The sequence below is a fragment of the Xiphophorus maculatus genome, chromosome 5, assembly GCF_002775205.1.
Source record: "Xiphophorus maculatus strain JP 163 A chromosome 5, X_maculatus-5.0-male, whole genome shotgun sequence".
In the NCBI taxonomy this organism is placed as follows: Eukaryota; Metazoa; Chordata; class Actinopteri; order Cyprinodontiformes; family Poeciliidae; genus Xiphophorus; species Xiphophorus maculatus.
In genome coordinates this window covers 1,843,641-1,860,443 of record NC_036447.1, presented here as the reverse complement: position 1 = coordinate 1,860,443, position 16,803 = coordinate 1,843,641, and the positions used below count along the sequence as shown (strand labels likewise).

The window sequence follows — 16,803 nt, the reverse complement described above, 5'->3', positions numbered from 1 at the left end:
TGGGTATTTCAGCAGGATAATGATCCAAAACATATCTTAACACAAAAACAGAAAGATTTCAAGACATGAATCTGACAGAAACCCCGAGCAGAGCAGCAGGGAGGATAAAACGAAACCCAGAACAGCTGAAGCACAGAAGAATGGTCACGTTACTTTCCTCCCTCTGTTTATGCTTAAACTCTTGACATGTGGTAGAAGACGTCAAAGTGCTGTCCTGCTGGTAAAAAGAGAGTTGTATAAAATATTTACAGCAGCCTCCTTCATCAGTCTTCTTCTTTGGTTTTGGTTCACCAAGTTTGAAAACCTTTCCTGACTCCTAAGTCATGTGTAGCATAGTCTGGAATGCCATCAACTGATAACAGAGTTAATGAATGAAATATGACTGTAACGAACCAGACAAGTGATCTGCAAATCCAAATGAACACAGAGTTCTATACAGGGATTTATTAGAAATGTGCAGCTGGTGAGAGCCTGGAAATCTCCACTGACAATACACAGACTCAAACGAGAAGGAACTCGAGATTGATGAGTGATCCTTAATCCGAGAGGAGCTCCGCCAAGGGCTTGTTAGTGTGCAGATCCAAACGACTGAGATCAATTTAGCAACTGAAAAACTCCTCTTGTGCCTTCCTGCACACTGAAGTGCTGAAAACTCTCAGGAGGAAAATCAGGAAGCGGCGGGGAAGGCAGGTGACGTCACAAGACGCTGCTGAGAATCGGAGTCCCAGATTGATCAGATTCAAAACACGGCAGTCAGAAAATCCGATAATGATGAAGCTAGCGTTACGTGGGTTTAGATAGGAGATGGGAAAGTTTCATACACAAAAGAAATGAGAGGTTAGAGTGCAGAACCAAGGTCAATTCAAGGGTCTTTAACTCCAATATTTAAGAGGCAGTGAATCAAATCATGAATCAAACATTTACCAAGAGATAATTGGAGCATTTGATTCAGGTGTGTTGGAGCAGGAATGCATCTAAAGTTGCTCTTGAGGACTGGAGTTGGAGACCCCTGGTGTAGGGCAAAGAGAAAAGGGGGAACCCAAGGCTCATAAACGAGGTCACCGCAGTGAGGACAAGGACGAAATGTTTGGCGTTAAGAATCTGGCAAGGAGCTCCTGGCTGGTGGAGCTTACATGGGACAGGTGGAAGAAAACATAAGTTGATGCAGCAGAAAGAGTAGGCGTGGCATGAGCCGAGTGTTTTCACATTCTACATATTTGCTTCAAATTTGAGTTTACGGTTGGAGACAAACACCATAAGGGTGACGGGCAATAGCCAGTATTGTGTTTCAAATATTCATTTTAAATTAATATTTCCCATCCATTATACATTATAGCCTTAAAGCTTAATGAACAACTTCGGCAGTTTGAGTTTGAATGAGTAAAATAACAGTAGAAAACAACTCTTAAAAGCTGCGGCATGAGAGAGAAGGAAAGTAGGAAAACAAAGTGTCCAAGCTCCATCTAAACACTCTAGCTTTACACAAACATGGACCCAGCCTCCTTTTCCCTGGGTCTCTCTGCCTTTTCCTTGACACTCATATGTTTCTATTTAAGGCCAGCAGTGCTGACTGCTATGATTGGTGTGTTCACCTCCCCCCGTCCCCCTCAGACTGCCTGTCCAACGGCTGGCTCCCAGAGGCGGTGGAGGGGAGGCTTTTCCTCTCAACCACTGTTGATTTTCCACAGGGAAACTTCACCGTTCTTCCACTCATTCGCTCCCCACTCTTCTCCCGCTCTGTTTCTGCTCCTTTTCCTTTTGGATTTGCCGATTTGGTTCACTTATGGATCTTCTGTAGGTGGAAGATGAAGATCCTGCAAACATTTTTCTTTCTGTCCCTGTTTTGGGTCTGACTCCTTCCGATGCTGCTCAGTTGTTGTCTCTGGAACAGCTGTATGGCCAGACATTTGGGACAATGCAGCCGATTTAGGAGCTTGTTTTCCGATTGGACCGGGCGGCACAGCGGCGGGGAGTTGGGGTCGGCTGATGGCCGCACACCTGGTGCCCTCCAGGGGCGGCAGTGGGGGTTTAGGGTGCAGCGGGCATTCGCGGGGCGCCACGGCCGGCAGGTGGCTGACAGCCTGTTTCTTCCCCTCAGGGATTGACAGCTCAGAGCCCATGGTGCTGGAGCAGTACGTGGCCGTGGCCAACTACGAGAGGCAGGAGAACTCTGAGATCAACCTCAAGGCTGGCGAGACGGTGGATGTGATCGAGAAGAGTGAAAGTGGTGAGTCCATCTGTGTTTTCTTTAAATCTGAATTCTACAGCCATCAGAACTCTGCCCATCAACTGTTTTCATGGTTAGGAAATTGTTTTAAAGATGAACGCTGTTTGAGATTTAATGTTTCTTCCTGTTAAACATAGAAGCATAAACACTCATATGAATTTATGCACACTCAGCACCTTCCCAGCCTCTGCTTTTCCTCTCTGCTTTGTTTGGAGGAACCTCATACTCAAACTCTCTTCTGCTTCTCTCTCTCTCTCAACCTCTGGCTGCGGGGGCTCGGCTCCACCAGGGGGGGCTGTTTGGCTCAGGTCTATAAGTGTGGAGGAAAGACGTGTGAAAGGGGGAAAGCTTTTAAAGTAAACGAGAAGTGCATGTCATATTAGCAATTAGCTCAACTATCATCAATGCTTAATGTGAACTGCAGTTTCTTTGCTTTACTTACATCTACATCTCCTGTCACGTTACCAAAAAACTGCCAACATTTACCAGATCCAGTTTGCTTTATGAAAGCTGAAATAAAGTAAGTTTACTGTAGAAGGATCAGAAATTCCCGTTTCCTGTTAAAATCAGCTCCGGGTCAGTTCGCCTTTTCGTTAGCTTGATGAAACGTCCTCATAGGACGAGTAAGTTCACCTTTATCCACAGTATTCTTTTAAATTCCTTGTTGCCAGTTTTGAACTTCCTATAATTTTGTTTGCACTGTTGCTGATTACAGCTAGCCTTTGGTTTTTTTCCTTTAATAACAGCTTCCTCTCTGCAGCTTTGTGCTTTATGTAAACGCTAGCGGGACAGGTTTTGGTATAATGCATTAACTGACCACTAAAACATCCCATTTCTGAGACTTCTGACTCAAACTGGTCCAACTGTACTGAAAATTTTCTGATTCTGAACAGCAGGTGATTTTTCAATGCATCTCCGGTCACAAAATCATTAGACAGGGGTGTCCAAAGGCAGTCTGGGGGCCAACTGTCCATTAAACACTTTTAATGAAGGACTTTTGATCAGATCCTTAAGGATGTCACTGAAATGACTCTTGCCTGTGATGATGTCACCAGAGGCCCATGGCTGTTGAAACTTGTTCTTGTTCTGCCGTGTAGTTCTCTGGGTGACAAACTATTTGAAGTGAGTATTACAGAAACGTTTGTCTATCAACTTTAAGATGTTTTGCAGGAAATGATCTGCTGCAGTGTGACCTCAGGATAAACATGTTTATGACTGTTTGAAGCATCAAATGTTAACTCTAAAGCACTTCAGGAGTATGAGGTGCATCATGAGGAATTTTCCTCTGAGATTCCACTTCCTCATTTCCAGACCTGACCGCATCTGTTCACCAGTCCCGTCTGAAAGCTTTCCACGTTTATCGGCGCTCTTAGAGCAACCAGAGCAACTCCTGAACTTGCCTGGAAGTCTTTTCCAAAAACTGAATTTGTGTGTGTGTGTTGTCGTCATCTTCTGGGCCAAAGAAGTGGAGCAACGGCATGATGATGATGACATCACTAGGAGGCTGTGCCAAGACAAACACTTCTGAAATCTTGTCAAATATCCCACGACCACCTTCCTGCATGCAGGACTTTGCTGCAGCCTTTGGGACTGTGCAGGCGACTTTCTGACATCTTGACACTCTGCCTCTTAATTACGTTGTATTTTCTCTTAACATCCTTGCCACAACGAGTCAGAGGAATACCATTCTGCCTTTTAATCCTCTCCAGGACATTCTGCAGGTCGGATCTATTTTTTCCTCAACACATCTTGAAAGCAGATGTTGCATTGCTTCCATATGTTATTATTTATTCCGGTTATTGTTCTCTCATGCAGACTTGATCTAATATATAAGCAGGTTAACGAAAAGGATTGTTGGTGTTTTTGTGCCTGTATGAGACATTATTGGTTCTGCCAATTAGGATTAAGCTCCTGTTGAGAAAATAAAGTGAAAAAGTAAAGATTAGCTCAGTTCCAGCTTGCAAAGGGAGACATAATAGGCACTAAAGGTCATTATGAATGAATGGAGAAGGCTGATGTTTGCTGGAACCAGTCTTTAGGGGATGTTTTCCAGATAACTCCTGGTTTTTTCCAAAGGTTTCCACCTCTTAGTGTCCGGACAGACAACTGGAGAAAATCTATCTGCATATGTGACCAGTTAAATATGATTAAAGGAAGGCAGTGACATTCCAGAGATGATAATCAGCGGGCAGTTTGGTTCATCCGGACTTCATTATGAAAGTTTTTGACATCTAAAGTTGTTTGTTTTAGTTGCTAACATTGAAACGGTTTAAATCTAGAATTCCATTTTTATTATAAAGTAAAGTGCATATTTATATTTGCAGTTGGGTCAGTTTTATACCCTATTGCTTTCCAAAATAATTCACTGCAGTTTAATAATGTTTGTTAAATGTTAGGTTTTATATTTTGGGTTAAAGTAGACCAATAATGAATTATTGCAGACAGGCTATATTGGATGCATCTGATGTGAAAATGCTCATTTCAGTCACTGCAAACTTGACTCAATCTAGGAGAAAAAGGCGTTCTCCCTGTCAGTGTTGTTAACCGCAATGATTTGTGAGTTTACTGTTCTGTTTGTTTATGTCATTCTGCAGCAAATGTAAGAAACCAACCCACTACTCAGGCCATGTGACATAGCACAAAGTTTATGCAGGGAAAATACCGCGTCTTGTCCAAATTCATTATCCAAAACAAATGGATTATCCAGAAGTGACTTAATGCTAAAGTTTAACTCGCTGTCCAGCCAGAGGAGCAATTTCTCTGGAATATCTTGAAGCTTATTGCTTCAAAGTTACACATACACTTTGTCACATTTCTAAACAGATCTGACAGTTTTTATGTGGAGTTGTACCTCACACACAGTGCAACCTTCTGCTGGGTTTCCAGATAAAACCAATCTTCTGTTTATGGAAAATCACAGTATTTCTGTTTCCGTGGACGGCAGACATAAATGGCCTGCATGGAAGACAGACATCTCTCAGTAACATGGCTGTGATTGTCAGAGCTGGTAAAGTGCTGTTGCAGGCAGAGTTGGAGCCAAACGGTTTGGCATCGTTTCCCCACCACATCTTTCCCACAGCCCAGGGGATCTGGTGAGACTGGGAGCACTTATTTTCACCAGCTTTGTGGAGCCTCGACCTCAGTGTGGCAGATCCTCAAGTATGTTCATGAGGAAGCCATGAATACAGATTTTATGGTTTGTTAGAAACTGTGAACGAGACGGCCTTTACCTAATCTTTGTGTTATGTGCTACCTCGTAACATCCTCCTCCAACCTGAAATTGTCCATAAAGACTTTTATGTGCTAAAGTTTCAGGTTAGGCTGCCTCCACTCTGGAAGAAAATGAAGAAAAATCCACCAAAGCCTGGATGATCTTTGCAAGGTCTAGGAAACTTCCTCAAAGGTATATTAGGAGCACACTGAGCTCCTTATCATGAGCAAAAGAGAGCGAACGTTCAGCGAGGATTTAGACCTTGAACTAAATATCTGGAGTGAGTGTAGTTGTGTTTTCCATGATGGCAGCAGTCCTGGATGGTTGGACTTTTTGTTGACAGGACTGGCCATTAAGGTGGTATATAATGTGACAACAACTTTGAAAGAGTGATGCTGGTTGTGACCGTGAGCTGAGGTGTAATGTCCCTACCACGTTACTGCATGTCTGCTTTTCATTTAAGTGGCATAGGAAACTACAATGACTTTGGACAGTGGACTCAAGGACAGCTGTCCTGCATGTTTCAGTTCTTTCCCTGGTCCAACACTTCTTAATCAAATGATGGGTCATCAGCAGAACCTTTGCAGAACTTTCCTTTGCAGAAACAAACTCCGGTCTATTTAAATCAGGCCAAATGTGTCAGCTGTGAGTCACACTAAGGCTCATTGTCAAATGTAATTTGTAATTTGTTCAGAGGTTTGCAAGATGTTATTTGGTGGACATCAAGATGATAGCCTGTCATTAGGTTTGGAAAATAATGGTTCCGTTTAGAAACTGGTGCTGTGTGTTCTCCAAGCTAATGGAAAACAGAGAAGCTGCTTTGTTCTGATCACTTTAGGACTTCAGATGGGTCCTGTGGTCCAACACAAAGAGACTTCCTGGATCGAAATGCACATGGAACCAGGTCCTGGCATTTTCCAAAGTGAAGCAAAGACAAAGTGTTTGCTTCAGTAGTTTCATTTACCAGCAATAAGACCATTTTATTTATACCCTAGAGCAGAGGCAGTACTTCACGAGCAGCAAAACCAAGTAAAGAAAAGAAGGGAAAACATGGTATCTATGTTCAAAACAGTAAACAACTCCAAGGAGTGTTTTCCTGGAAAGAACAGAAACCCAAACTAAAACCCCTACATTTGGCGACTGGGGCTCAAAACTGATGAAAACGTGTTTAAATAAAGCCATGAAGGAGCCCCACAGCAGCAGAAACTCCCACACAGCCTCTCCACACAGAGCCTAAATTCAGCCGTTTAGCGTGACGTTCAGCCGTCTCTGGTTATTGAACCTTCCACCTCCAGCTATCAGCTTTCGCTTGTTAGGGCGGCTCAGTGACAGACGTTGTGTGTTTTATAAAAACTTAAATCAGGTAACGTAAGCTTCAAACAGGAAAACAACACTTTCATCAGGGAGTCCCAGCTTGGCTCTGAACCAGCAAACAGCCTCTGACTTCCTAGGAAGCAACAGAAAACGGTTTGCTGCCGCTCACACGTCCCATTTCATCCTCAAGACAAACTTTGAAATTGTTGAAACTTTCACTTCCTGGAGCAGTCGAGAGATTTTCTGCTTTCATTGAGAACAAAGGTGGCCTAATTTCTCCAGGAATGTGGACAGTTTAGAGAAATATTTCAACCAACTCATCATGCTTATATTGAAGCAGAAGACGTGTTTTAGGACAGATGGCAGGACTGGGTTTCTCCACCCTATTAACAACACTCATACAAGTTTATACATCTAAAGGTGGAAATATGCTGCAAATCTAAAATAGCAAAAGGTTTACAGTTTGAAAACATATTTTTACTAGTCATCAGTTGCACTCTTGTGGGATAAATGTTGACTGTCTGGTTCTGATCTGGAAATATAAAAATCAAAGTCAGTTTAGGTGTGAGAAGCCTTTCTGCCTAATAATAAAATAACACTGTGGCTAATTTCACAGCTGGGTTGTGAGCAGCAGTGTTTGCCTTTATCTTCAGTTTATTCTGTGGCTCTTTTCCCTCCAGCTCGCTCTGTAAAGAGAAAAGATGAGCAGGCAGTTTAATGTGCTGCGCTGGAACGTCATGTAACGTTCCAGCGCTCGCTGCTCTCCAGGGGATCTGGTCCTTATTAGAAGCCAAGAGGAAGTAAACACAGTGACAGTCACCTTACAAATGGCCCCATCCCTTCGAACATGGTGGCCAGTCTAACTGAAAAATACTGGAGGACTGAAAGGAGACCGTACTGAGTAGTTTTTGGATTGGGAATCAGGATGGAAAACTACAGCTTTGAAGCTCCAGCCAACCATCTGCTGCCTCCCCCCCTTTTACCACTGCTTTAATCTCCTTCCCTCTCCTGCTCTCCAGTTCACCTGTGTTGGTTTTTCTGTCCTCACCCAGTGGACAGAACCTGCCTCCGCCGACCCTCTCCCATGAGAACCGGGCCTGGCGGGCGGCGTTAAGCCCTCTCCGCTCAGTTACTGCAGCACCAGGTTCACCGTGACCTCCGCTTTGCCTCTGTGAGTGGTAGCTGGCAATTATCGCCTGCCGAGACACAGTGTGGAGAGAAACTTCCAATTAGAGTTTTGTACAGCGAGAAACGCCAATTACATTCCCCCTGCTGCCTCGTTCCTGAATATCTGTGCTGTATGTGGGTGACAGTAGGTGTTGCTTCATAACTTCTTGTGTATTTTGCTCATTAGTTGTTGAGCGCCTTATAAATTCCTCAGAACCGTTCATGTCAGACAAACTAAATAGTTAGGGAAAAGAGCATGCCTACCCTTACTATCTAGTTGAAGTGAAAAAATGCTTCCAGTTTAGCATCTTGAAACACCTGGACAAGAAAAGAAAAGACCTAACAGGAAACAAGCGCTGGTGTTCTGGTTCTGCTGAACGGCACGAATTACAGCTCCGGCTGAAGCCGCAAAGCTTTTCTGTGGGATTCCTGAGGAAGCTTTGGGATTTCTCAAAGCGTCGACGAGAGAGGACCCCACCAACCATAACAAGGTGTGATCTCCTCAGCCTGTTTAAACAGCCCTCCGCCCGGCGGCTCTGCAGAGTGACGTTCATTACCTGAACACCTTTTCTTTGTCTTGTTCATTTTTACAGCTGCAGCGGCGGCTGCTGGGCCCACCAGGTGTCGGCCCGAAAGGCTCGCTTTTTTCACAGCACCTCCAGATAGATTGGCATGTTGAACTTTCAGTGCTGTGGAAAAGTATTTCCCCTGTTACAACCTTCCTTTGTAAGACTTCCATGTTTCAGATCAGAGTAATTTTAAAGAGGGTATTATGTAAAATTGGCTTTTTTGAGCTTTATATCATGTTATAATGTTTCTCCTTCATCGGAAACAAACCTCATGTGTTGCCTGAATTCTTTCATGCATGTTTGAGAAATCTCCCCTAGCAACCATTCAGGGGTGCCTAAACGCTTCCTCTCACAAAGCGCTGCCTGCTTTCACAAAGGTGTTCCCTCTAGACTAGCAGCAGCAGTTAGCAAACACCTGGTGGACCTCTGACTGCTGAGCTCATAGTCCAAACTACAGTAAGTAAGACATGATAAAAACATGGAGAACTGGTGAAGCTTTCATACCAAAACTAAATGTTCAGTCTCAGACGATGTCTGAATCTGTAGGCCAAGGTTCATGACTCAACACTGAGCAAAAATGACTCAGCAAAGGCCAAAAATGGCCTCCATGAGAGAGTTTTGTTGCCAGAACTGCTGTTGACAAAAAGAGAATGCAAAGGACCGTTTTACGTTGACCACAAAACATCTGGATGATGCAAGACTTTTACAGAGACCTTCTGAGGACGAGACAAGAGCAGAACATTTTTTATTCTCTCATTTCTGTGGTAGTTTCTGTCTGTTTGTTTTTAGGATTTAATAAAAGGAAATGAAATATTTATTATTGCCCCACAGTGGGGAAATTCAGGTGTACCGGCAACAAATTACATTTAAATGAAAGCAGACTCAAATTAAGGTAAAAAAAATATATAAAATAAAATAAAAACAGGAAAACAACAATAAGAAAAAGATTTACAAAATAAGTGACTTTATTATTCAGTCACCCTCTTAAGAAAATGCTGAGTCATTGCTGGTTGGGTAATTTTCAGAATTCCCATAGCAACGAATGTCTCATTGCTTTCTTAAATTTCTGATTCTTGTTTCTTGTATTAATTGTTTCCTTCAGAATTATTTCTAAAGAATAAGAAAAGGCAAACATGAAGGTGATTAAAATTGAACTTTCAAAGCAAAACTCACAGATTTTCACAATAAGAGTCCACTTTGGTACTAGCTTTGTTTATTACAAAAGTTAGGTCAGACTAGAATGTAACTTCCTTGCTGCCCATCTCAATATTTTGTTCAATATTTGGGTTTATGTGAATAATTTAAAGAGAATATACCACAGATTAATCTTGATGGTATAAATGAAGTTGTGCAGCATGTGGTTGTATTCCATATAAGTTATGATCCTGCTAATATTGCATGTCAGAAGTCCTTTGCAATCATAGTTTTGCGCAGATTAGCATAGTGATGTTTGTGACTTCATATATTGTGTAGCTTAAGGACAGTCAGGTAGATAAGAAACAATCATTATTTTTGCATTTTTACCCCTGAACAGTTTCTGAGACAAAAAGCCCAAACTCAGCCCCGCTGCATGTGTGGGTCTCTGCATATGCTGAGCCAAGTTTTGCTTTGCTTTAATTGCCTCTGAGTAATTTTCCTCCATCTGGCTGCCAATCTTTGGTCCAGATCTCCTCCTACGGGACAGATTTTCTGTGAAAACTGTAATCTGTCAACAAGGCGCTCACACATGAGGATTAGTCCGCTCCTCCCAGACCCGGGCCAACCGGTCCGTCGGTCTGATGGTCTATTGGTCCACCAGTCCACCAGTCTACCGGTCTGATAGTCCACCAGTCCACCATGCTGCCAATCGGTGGCCGCGTTTCTGTCTTTCTTCTCACAGCTGCATGCTTGTGTTGTTCTCCCAACATACATCTGCCAACCATTCTGCCTTTGAGCAAAAGGCGGCGGCGCTTCTGGTCCTCATTTATCTGCCTTTATCGAATCCACTTTCTCCAGAGCTGGATTTACGGGCGGCCTGGGTCCTGCCTGCGTGTGTGTGTGTGTGTGTGTGTGTGCGTAATACAGAGGCTGTCTGGCTGCTTCTCTTTGTTTATTGCTGTTTGTTAGCAGCCAGGTTCATTTGCATACAGTTTCTATTTTTAGCTTTTAAGGAACACGAGTACAATATCTATGACATTAACTTTGTTTAAAGAATCTGCAGTTTTGCTGTCGTCGAGCAGCTTGTTGCGGTTTTATCTGTGCAACAGTTTGACGTGACTTATCAGCGTGTTTATCTCTGCAGCAGCCTGCGTTGGTCAGTTGAGATGAAGCAGCTGTGATGCTCAGACTTGCCAGGGTTGATGTCGTTCAGTGGCTTCAGTTCTCCGTCAGTGGGAGGAATAGATCATTCTGCTTCTGACGCAGAGGAGAACGTGCTTTTGTTTCTGCAGAACCTGCACATCTCTCACACAGGTGGCTTCGATTCTTCACATTTTTCTGATTCAAGCTGCATTGAATCAGACTATAAAAGCCCTAATTTGTTTCATATGAACCAAGCAGTTTTCTCTGCCAGGCAGAGCTTTTATTGCCTGGAGTGATTTGGAAAAAACACTTTCACGGATGGAACCAGTAAGAGCCTGATTATTAAATCAAATTAAATAAATAAAAACATATTAAAATTATTACTTAACTGTACCACAACATTAATAAATGTTTCATTAAACGTTTTAGTAATTTATTTGTTAGACATTTTTTAAATATGTTATTAAATCATTAAAATGGAGATGGAGATAACACATTGATTTTGATTAATTACATGGATTTGAAACGCAAAGAAAATATGGCATTTGTATCATTCAGTTTGTAACTATGGTAACACAACAGACAAACTATGAAGATTGTTATTTGCACTTTTACAAAGTTAACTTATTAGTTCTTTTACATTCAAAAGTTAAAAAAATCTAAAATCGTTTAATTTATCTATCATGAAGCTGTGAAATCAAATTCAGTAGTATCTCATTCTCAATAAACAAATATTAAAATTATTCATCAGTGGTTTGTGTTAAAACTCAGTTACATCTGGAGGCCCTGAATGTCTGGGAGCCTCAAGCAGCTAATTAATTCACTGATGCTTTGGTTTGGCACTGAGTGTGTAGAAAACATTGCTCAACATATTAACACAAGAAACTCATATGAATTGTTAAGCACAGTGGTGGAGGGTGATGATCTGGGCTTGTTTGCAGCTCTTGCAAGTTTTTTAACTATGAACTCTAACAGAGGACATCTGACCAACAACTGGAGGCCCAAACTGGGTCATTAACAGAACTATTATTCCTAATGAAGCAGCAAGAAAACTGAAGTCAGGGTGTCAAAGACCTCATCTTCAGATCTGTAGAATTTAAAATGTAAGAAGTTGCTGTAAATGAACAACATGTTGATTAAGGTGTCATAAAGTGACCCTAAAATATTCTGACTAAAGTCAGACACACATAGTGTCTCTCATGTGTCTTTTTTCTTCTGCTCTCATTGTCATGGTAATTACAGGTATCATAGCTAGTTAGTTGGGCTTAAATAAGATGTATTTTAAGGGAGTTCACTCTGTGGTAATCCCCAACCCAGGGAGTTTGTTGTAACACCTAATGAGGATTGTCTAACTGTCAAAGCATCAGAGGAATTTCCTGTAAATTGATCCTGAAACCAGAAGAGTCTGGAGCGTCGCTGCGGTGGCTGTGGGAAGCTGGATGGGAATCTGCAGCTACCGTGCAGCAGCTCGGTTCATCTGAAGGCCCTCGGGTTGAATTAAGCTCTGTTCGCTGTGAGGCACAAGCTATTGGCAGGAAATCCAGGAACGACGGGATTTCAGTGGGATTTTAGGCGTGAGTGAAGGTCAGCTGTCACAGTCTGGGTGGTTTAAGGATCAAACTTTTCCACAAATACTTTTCCCCAGGTCAAGCTTTTATTAAGTGTTCCTCTATGGTTGATAGAATCTTCTTTAACTCAATTTCAGTTCATTTACATGACACAATTCACAACAAAGTGAACATAAAACACTTTACAGCCCTTTTAACTTTCATCACAACCCTTTACTGAGTCATTTTAAGATCAGAAAACAACTTTGAAGAGCAATCTGATCGTAAAGTTAGTTCATCCTTGAATAACAAACACATGGACTATTTGTCCTGCATTGTTCCAAAACAAGACATTTCTAATTTTGACAAAGTTTGCGCAGGTTGAAGGAGGACGTCCTAGAAACGCGATTAATGTGGGATTTAGAGGACATCTGCTTTGGGTTTCAAAAACTCAGCTCATGATCAGACTTTTCTGACTGACGGATCCCATAACGTTTCACCCAAACATCAAATTACAAACTGAAAACTGATATTTATGAAACAAAAACTTCTTCTTTTAGTCAGCATTAGTTTTCATTCCCCATCATGGAGTCAGTGATAAAGTCATACTTTCCAAATCTTTCATAAACCCTCTCGGTTGCTTTTTAGTGGGTGATAATAAAACAGTTGCTGATTCACTCTCAGCCAAAGGCTTGTAAATACATCCTGTGACCCAACTGTTGGATTCTCTGTTTGACATCCATAGCTTTTATGTTGTCACTTTTGCTGTGCTAACACACAGCATCCGAAAAAAAACAAACCCAAATGGGTGCTTTCAGATTTTACAGAATTGACATTAAAATCTTTTAAGCTTTTATCCAAATACTATAAGTGTGCTATGTAATGATAAAACAATAAATGTATTCCTCAGACTTGTGTTTTACCATTCATTCACATTCATTCACAGTTTCTCAGAGAAAGTCAGAGCAGATGGTTGTCAGATAAAACCATCGTGAGAGAAATCCAGGATCCATGCAGTAAACATCCGGCTCACGCTGAGAAGTTACCAAAAGCCGTGGATTCAGTGGAGCTTCAGGATATTTCCTCATGTTGCTGTAATCTCTGCACAGACAGAAGTGCATATAATTCAGGTCCCTCCTCAGACAGAATCAGCCATCATGTCAGACTGCATGGCAGAAATTGGGAGAATGCATCACACGTGGTTCTGCAGCCAGACGCTGCAGAACCAAACTAATGGAGCCTCATGTCGTCCTGCAGGACTGATGGCTGCGGCTTCCAGCTCCACCCAGAGGATCTGATGACAGCCCTTCATGTGAACATGTTTCTGTTTCAATGATGCAATCCAGCTGACTGACTAACTGATCTAAATGAAGATCTTTTTTGGTTCTTTTGCTTTTTAATGATATCAGGGAATTAAGAAATGGAACTGGTTAAAATATAGATTTAATTGTGCGAATTGTAAATCGTTTGCATATGTTTTGCATATTCAACTTTAAATCAAATTAATACTTTAGATTACAAAAAATAGTATATAACTAATTACATTAGGTATATATTATATTACAATCTTATTTTATCATGAAACAGGACAGAAACTAACCACTGAGCTCCTCGAACAGCTGAATTATTTCAAGTTCCTGCTGGAATTATGCATAACAAGTTGTGACAGCTGATGTTATAAACCAAATATTTGCTTGTTGGATGGACTACGCAACTAATTCAACATCTAAAACTATGAATTTCTGTTAGTTTGTGACATTTTTTGCAATCTTTCTGCTTTATGTCGAATGTTTGATCAGCTGCTCATCTAATGGAGTTTATTTTACTGTTCGGCAGCAGATTGTGTCACAGCTTCACTTCGCCATTGTCGCTGGTGCATCAGCTCAATGACATCAGAGAGAACTGTTTGTTTCCAAACAGTTTGGCAAAATGGCAGCATCATGACATGACCCCGCCCCTGGGTGTGGCGTCAGGATCTGCACAGGTCAGAGGAGACCATGACCATGACTGATGTTAGGATGGAGCATAAAAAAGTCTGGATGGATGAAAATTAGAGGCGTAACTGGGTGTCAGTTTGGCAGCTGCTAACCTGGTTGGGATTTTATCCTTGATTAAAATCATTGCAGAGCCTCTAAAACTGGCATTAAAAAGTCTCAGCTACCACGTTTTGTGAATACTGTAGGGTATATTCAGTCTGAGTGTTTTTAAATCTCTGCTGACTTGTGTGTTACTTCAGCTTCGTGTTCTCTGCAGTGTTTTTCAGAATCTGGTTTCGTAATGAAAAGATGTTTCCAAGTGGGTGAAACCTCCATCTGTCAGGAGTTCTCTAACGCTCTTTGTCAGGCTGGAGTTTGGAAAACCAAAATGTTTCATGCAGTTTTTACCTTCAGCAGACTTCTGTGCTTGACGTAATGAGCTACAGTGCCTTGAAGAAGTATGCACACCTCTTCAACTAGTTCATCTTTTTTGCATGGCAGCACAGGAATGTCAAAAGTAAACATGATCAATAACTGTTTACAAATGAAAAATCTTACAAAATGCAAGAATCTGTTGATTAATTGGACATTTCAAGTTGAAACAGGACAGAATGGGAAAACATCAAGGGTTCCGGACGGTTTTCCAAGCCACTCTACTGCTGGAAGCGCGTTAGAAATGAAGAGTAATTATTGTTTGGTGTAAATCAAAATGATGTTGTAAAAATGGAGTGTTGGTGTCTGTGTGTTTGTGCCTCAGGTTGGTGGTTCGTCAGCACGTCGGAGCAGCAGGGCTGGGTCCCAGCCACATACCTGGACTCCCAGAATGGAACCAGAGACGATTCGGATCTGGCCACCTCCAGGACCGGAGAAGGTTTGTTCACAGAAACATTATTACAGTCATAAAACACAAAAACACATAAAAGTCACTGTGGCTGACTCGCTGTGGGAGAAATGTCTGCAGGGCAGAAGCAGAGATTTCTCAATCGTGATGTTTTTGCTGTGTTTGTTTTCCCTCATATAAATCTCAGCCTGAAAACAGTCTTTAAAAGTTAATCTTAAACACACCTCCAGTCACACACTTGGAGCCTTTGAGGCCACAGTCGCAGCATTATGGTGAAATGGTACCAGACAGCTGCCAAAGTGGGCTGCAGTACTTTGGCACCACAGAAAATTCCTTCCTGTTCCCCCAGGATCCTGCAGCTTTATGCAGGAACCTCGTTGTGTTGTGACCCTTTTCTCACAAATGTTTAGTCTGAATGCTGGGATGAAGTTTTTCATCACTGTGTCACAATACCCCCCAGTTGGGACTTTCAGAGAGAGGGAACTTTACTGAGATGTATAACATGCAAACACACAAATATGCAAACATGTCTGCTGCTCAGAAATCTTAAACTGTATTCAAACAGTTTATTTCCTGCTTTGAAAGAAGGATGGTGCAATAGTTTATTAAGACTTTTGCTGCCTTTGGATTATCTAGAATACCTTTTCTCTCTCACTACATGCTTCAGAAGATTGTGCAAAACCTCACTTACATTAGCTCTTCTCTTCTTCTCTTTGGATCCCAACTCAATATTCACTAGAGTAAAATCTACATTTGGAATAGTCGGACACTTTCAAAATAACTTTGTCTTTGAGGAAGCTTTAGCCAGATAAATTTGATGCTTGTTTATCTTCAGCTGTGTTTTCTTAGAGAATGGTTGTACTGCTGTCAGAGTCTAACAGCTACTGGGAGGAAGGATCTCCTATAATGCTCCTTTGTGCATTTAGGATGCAGCGGTCTTTCACTTTTCTTGTGTAGAAAGGTTTGTAACTTCAGAAAAACCTGTTTCAGTTTTATGAATCGTCAGTTGTTGGTTGGTCTTTTTTGAGCTTTTAATTTACATTTATTTATAGCTCTACTTTGGATTTAAGTTCCAGTAATAATCTGATTGACAGAAAATATGATCATGGAAATTGAAAGTTGATGCAAAGCCTCATCAAAGCTACTGCTATCAGAGCCTAGAATGACGTTGAGCTGAATCGATGCTCTGCTCCATCTTATCCCGGCAGTGCCTCCATTCGTACTGCTCCTCTGTTTGCACACATCGTCACTTCTCATTTCTGATCTTCCTCCCTCACATTACTGTTGCCCCTTACATCTTATTATCTCCATGTGGTCCATAACCTAATTCTGCTGACGGCCCGGCTCACTGGATAGAAACCGACAGGCACAGCTCCACTAAAATTACCCCGAAATAACATTTCCTCTCTGTGCCTGAGCTGATATTTCAATTAGGAGGTCAACAGGAGCAAGGTGGAGCTCAGCAGGATTGCTGCTGAGTCAGAGAGGGACCAGAAGAGAGAGGAGATGACAAGTACCAGAGACAGATAAAAGAAGAAGAGGGATACTGAGAAAGAGGAACATTTGGGAGATAAGAGAGAGCAGAAGATGAGACGCTGAGAGACAAAGAAGGAATTAGATTTCCACAGCACAAAGACAGATAAAAGACGAGTTTTCTCTGCCTGCTCTTCT

General features: G+C 41.8%; 1 protein-coding gene across 4 annotated transcripts in view; it reads left to right on the top strand.

Annotated features, from left to right (window-relative positions):
* LOC102227927 (SH3 and PX domain-containing protein 2A) overlaps positions 1 to 16,803 on the top strand; it is a 94,907-nt gene that overhangs the window by 64,632 nt on the left and 13,472 nt on the right. For all 4 annotated transcript variants that reach the window (XM_023334352.1, XM_023334351.1, XM_014476178.2 and 1 more), the window contains 2 exons: positions 2,099 to 2,227; positions 15,049 to 15,162. In XM_023334352.1, coding sequence (XP_023190120.1) covers positions 2,099 to 2,227; positions 15,049 to 15,162 — 243 coding nt within the window. The remainder of the gene's footprint in view (positions 1 to 2,098; positions 2,228 to 15,048; positions 15,163 to 16,803) is intronic.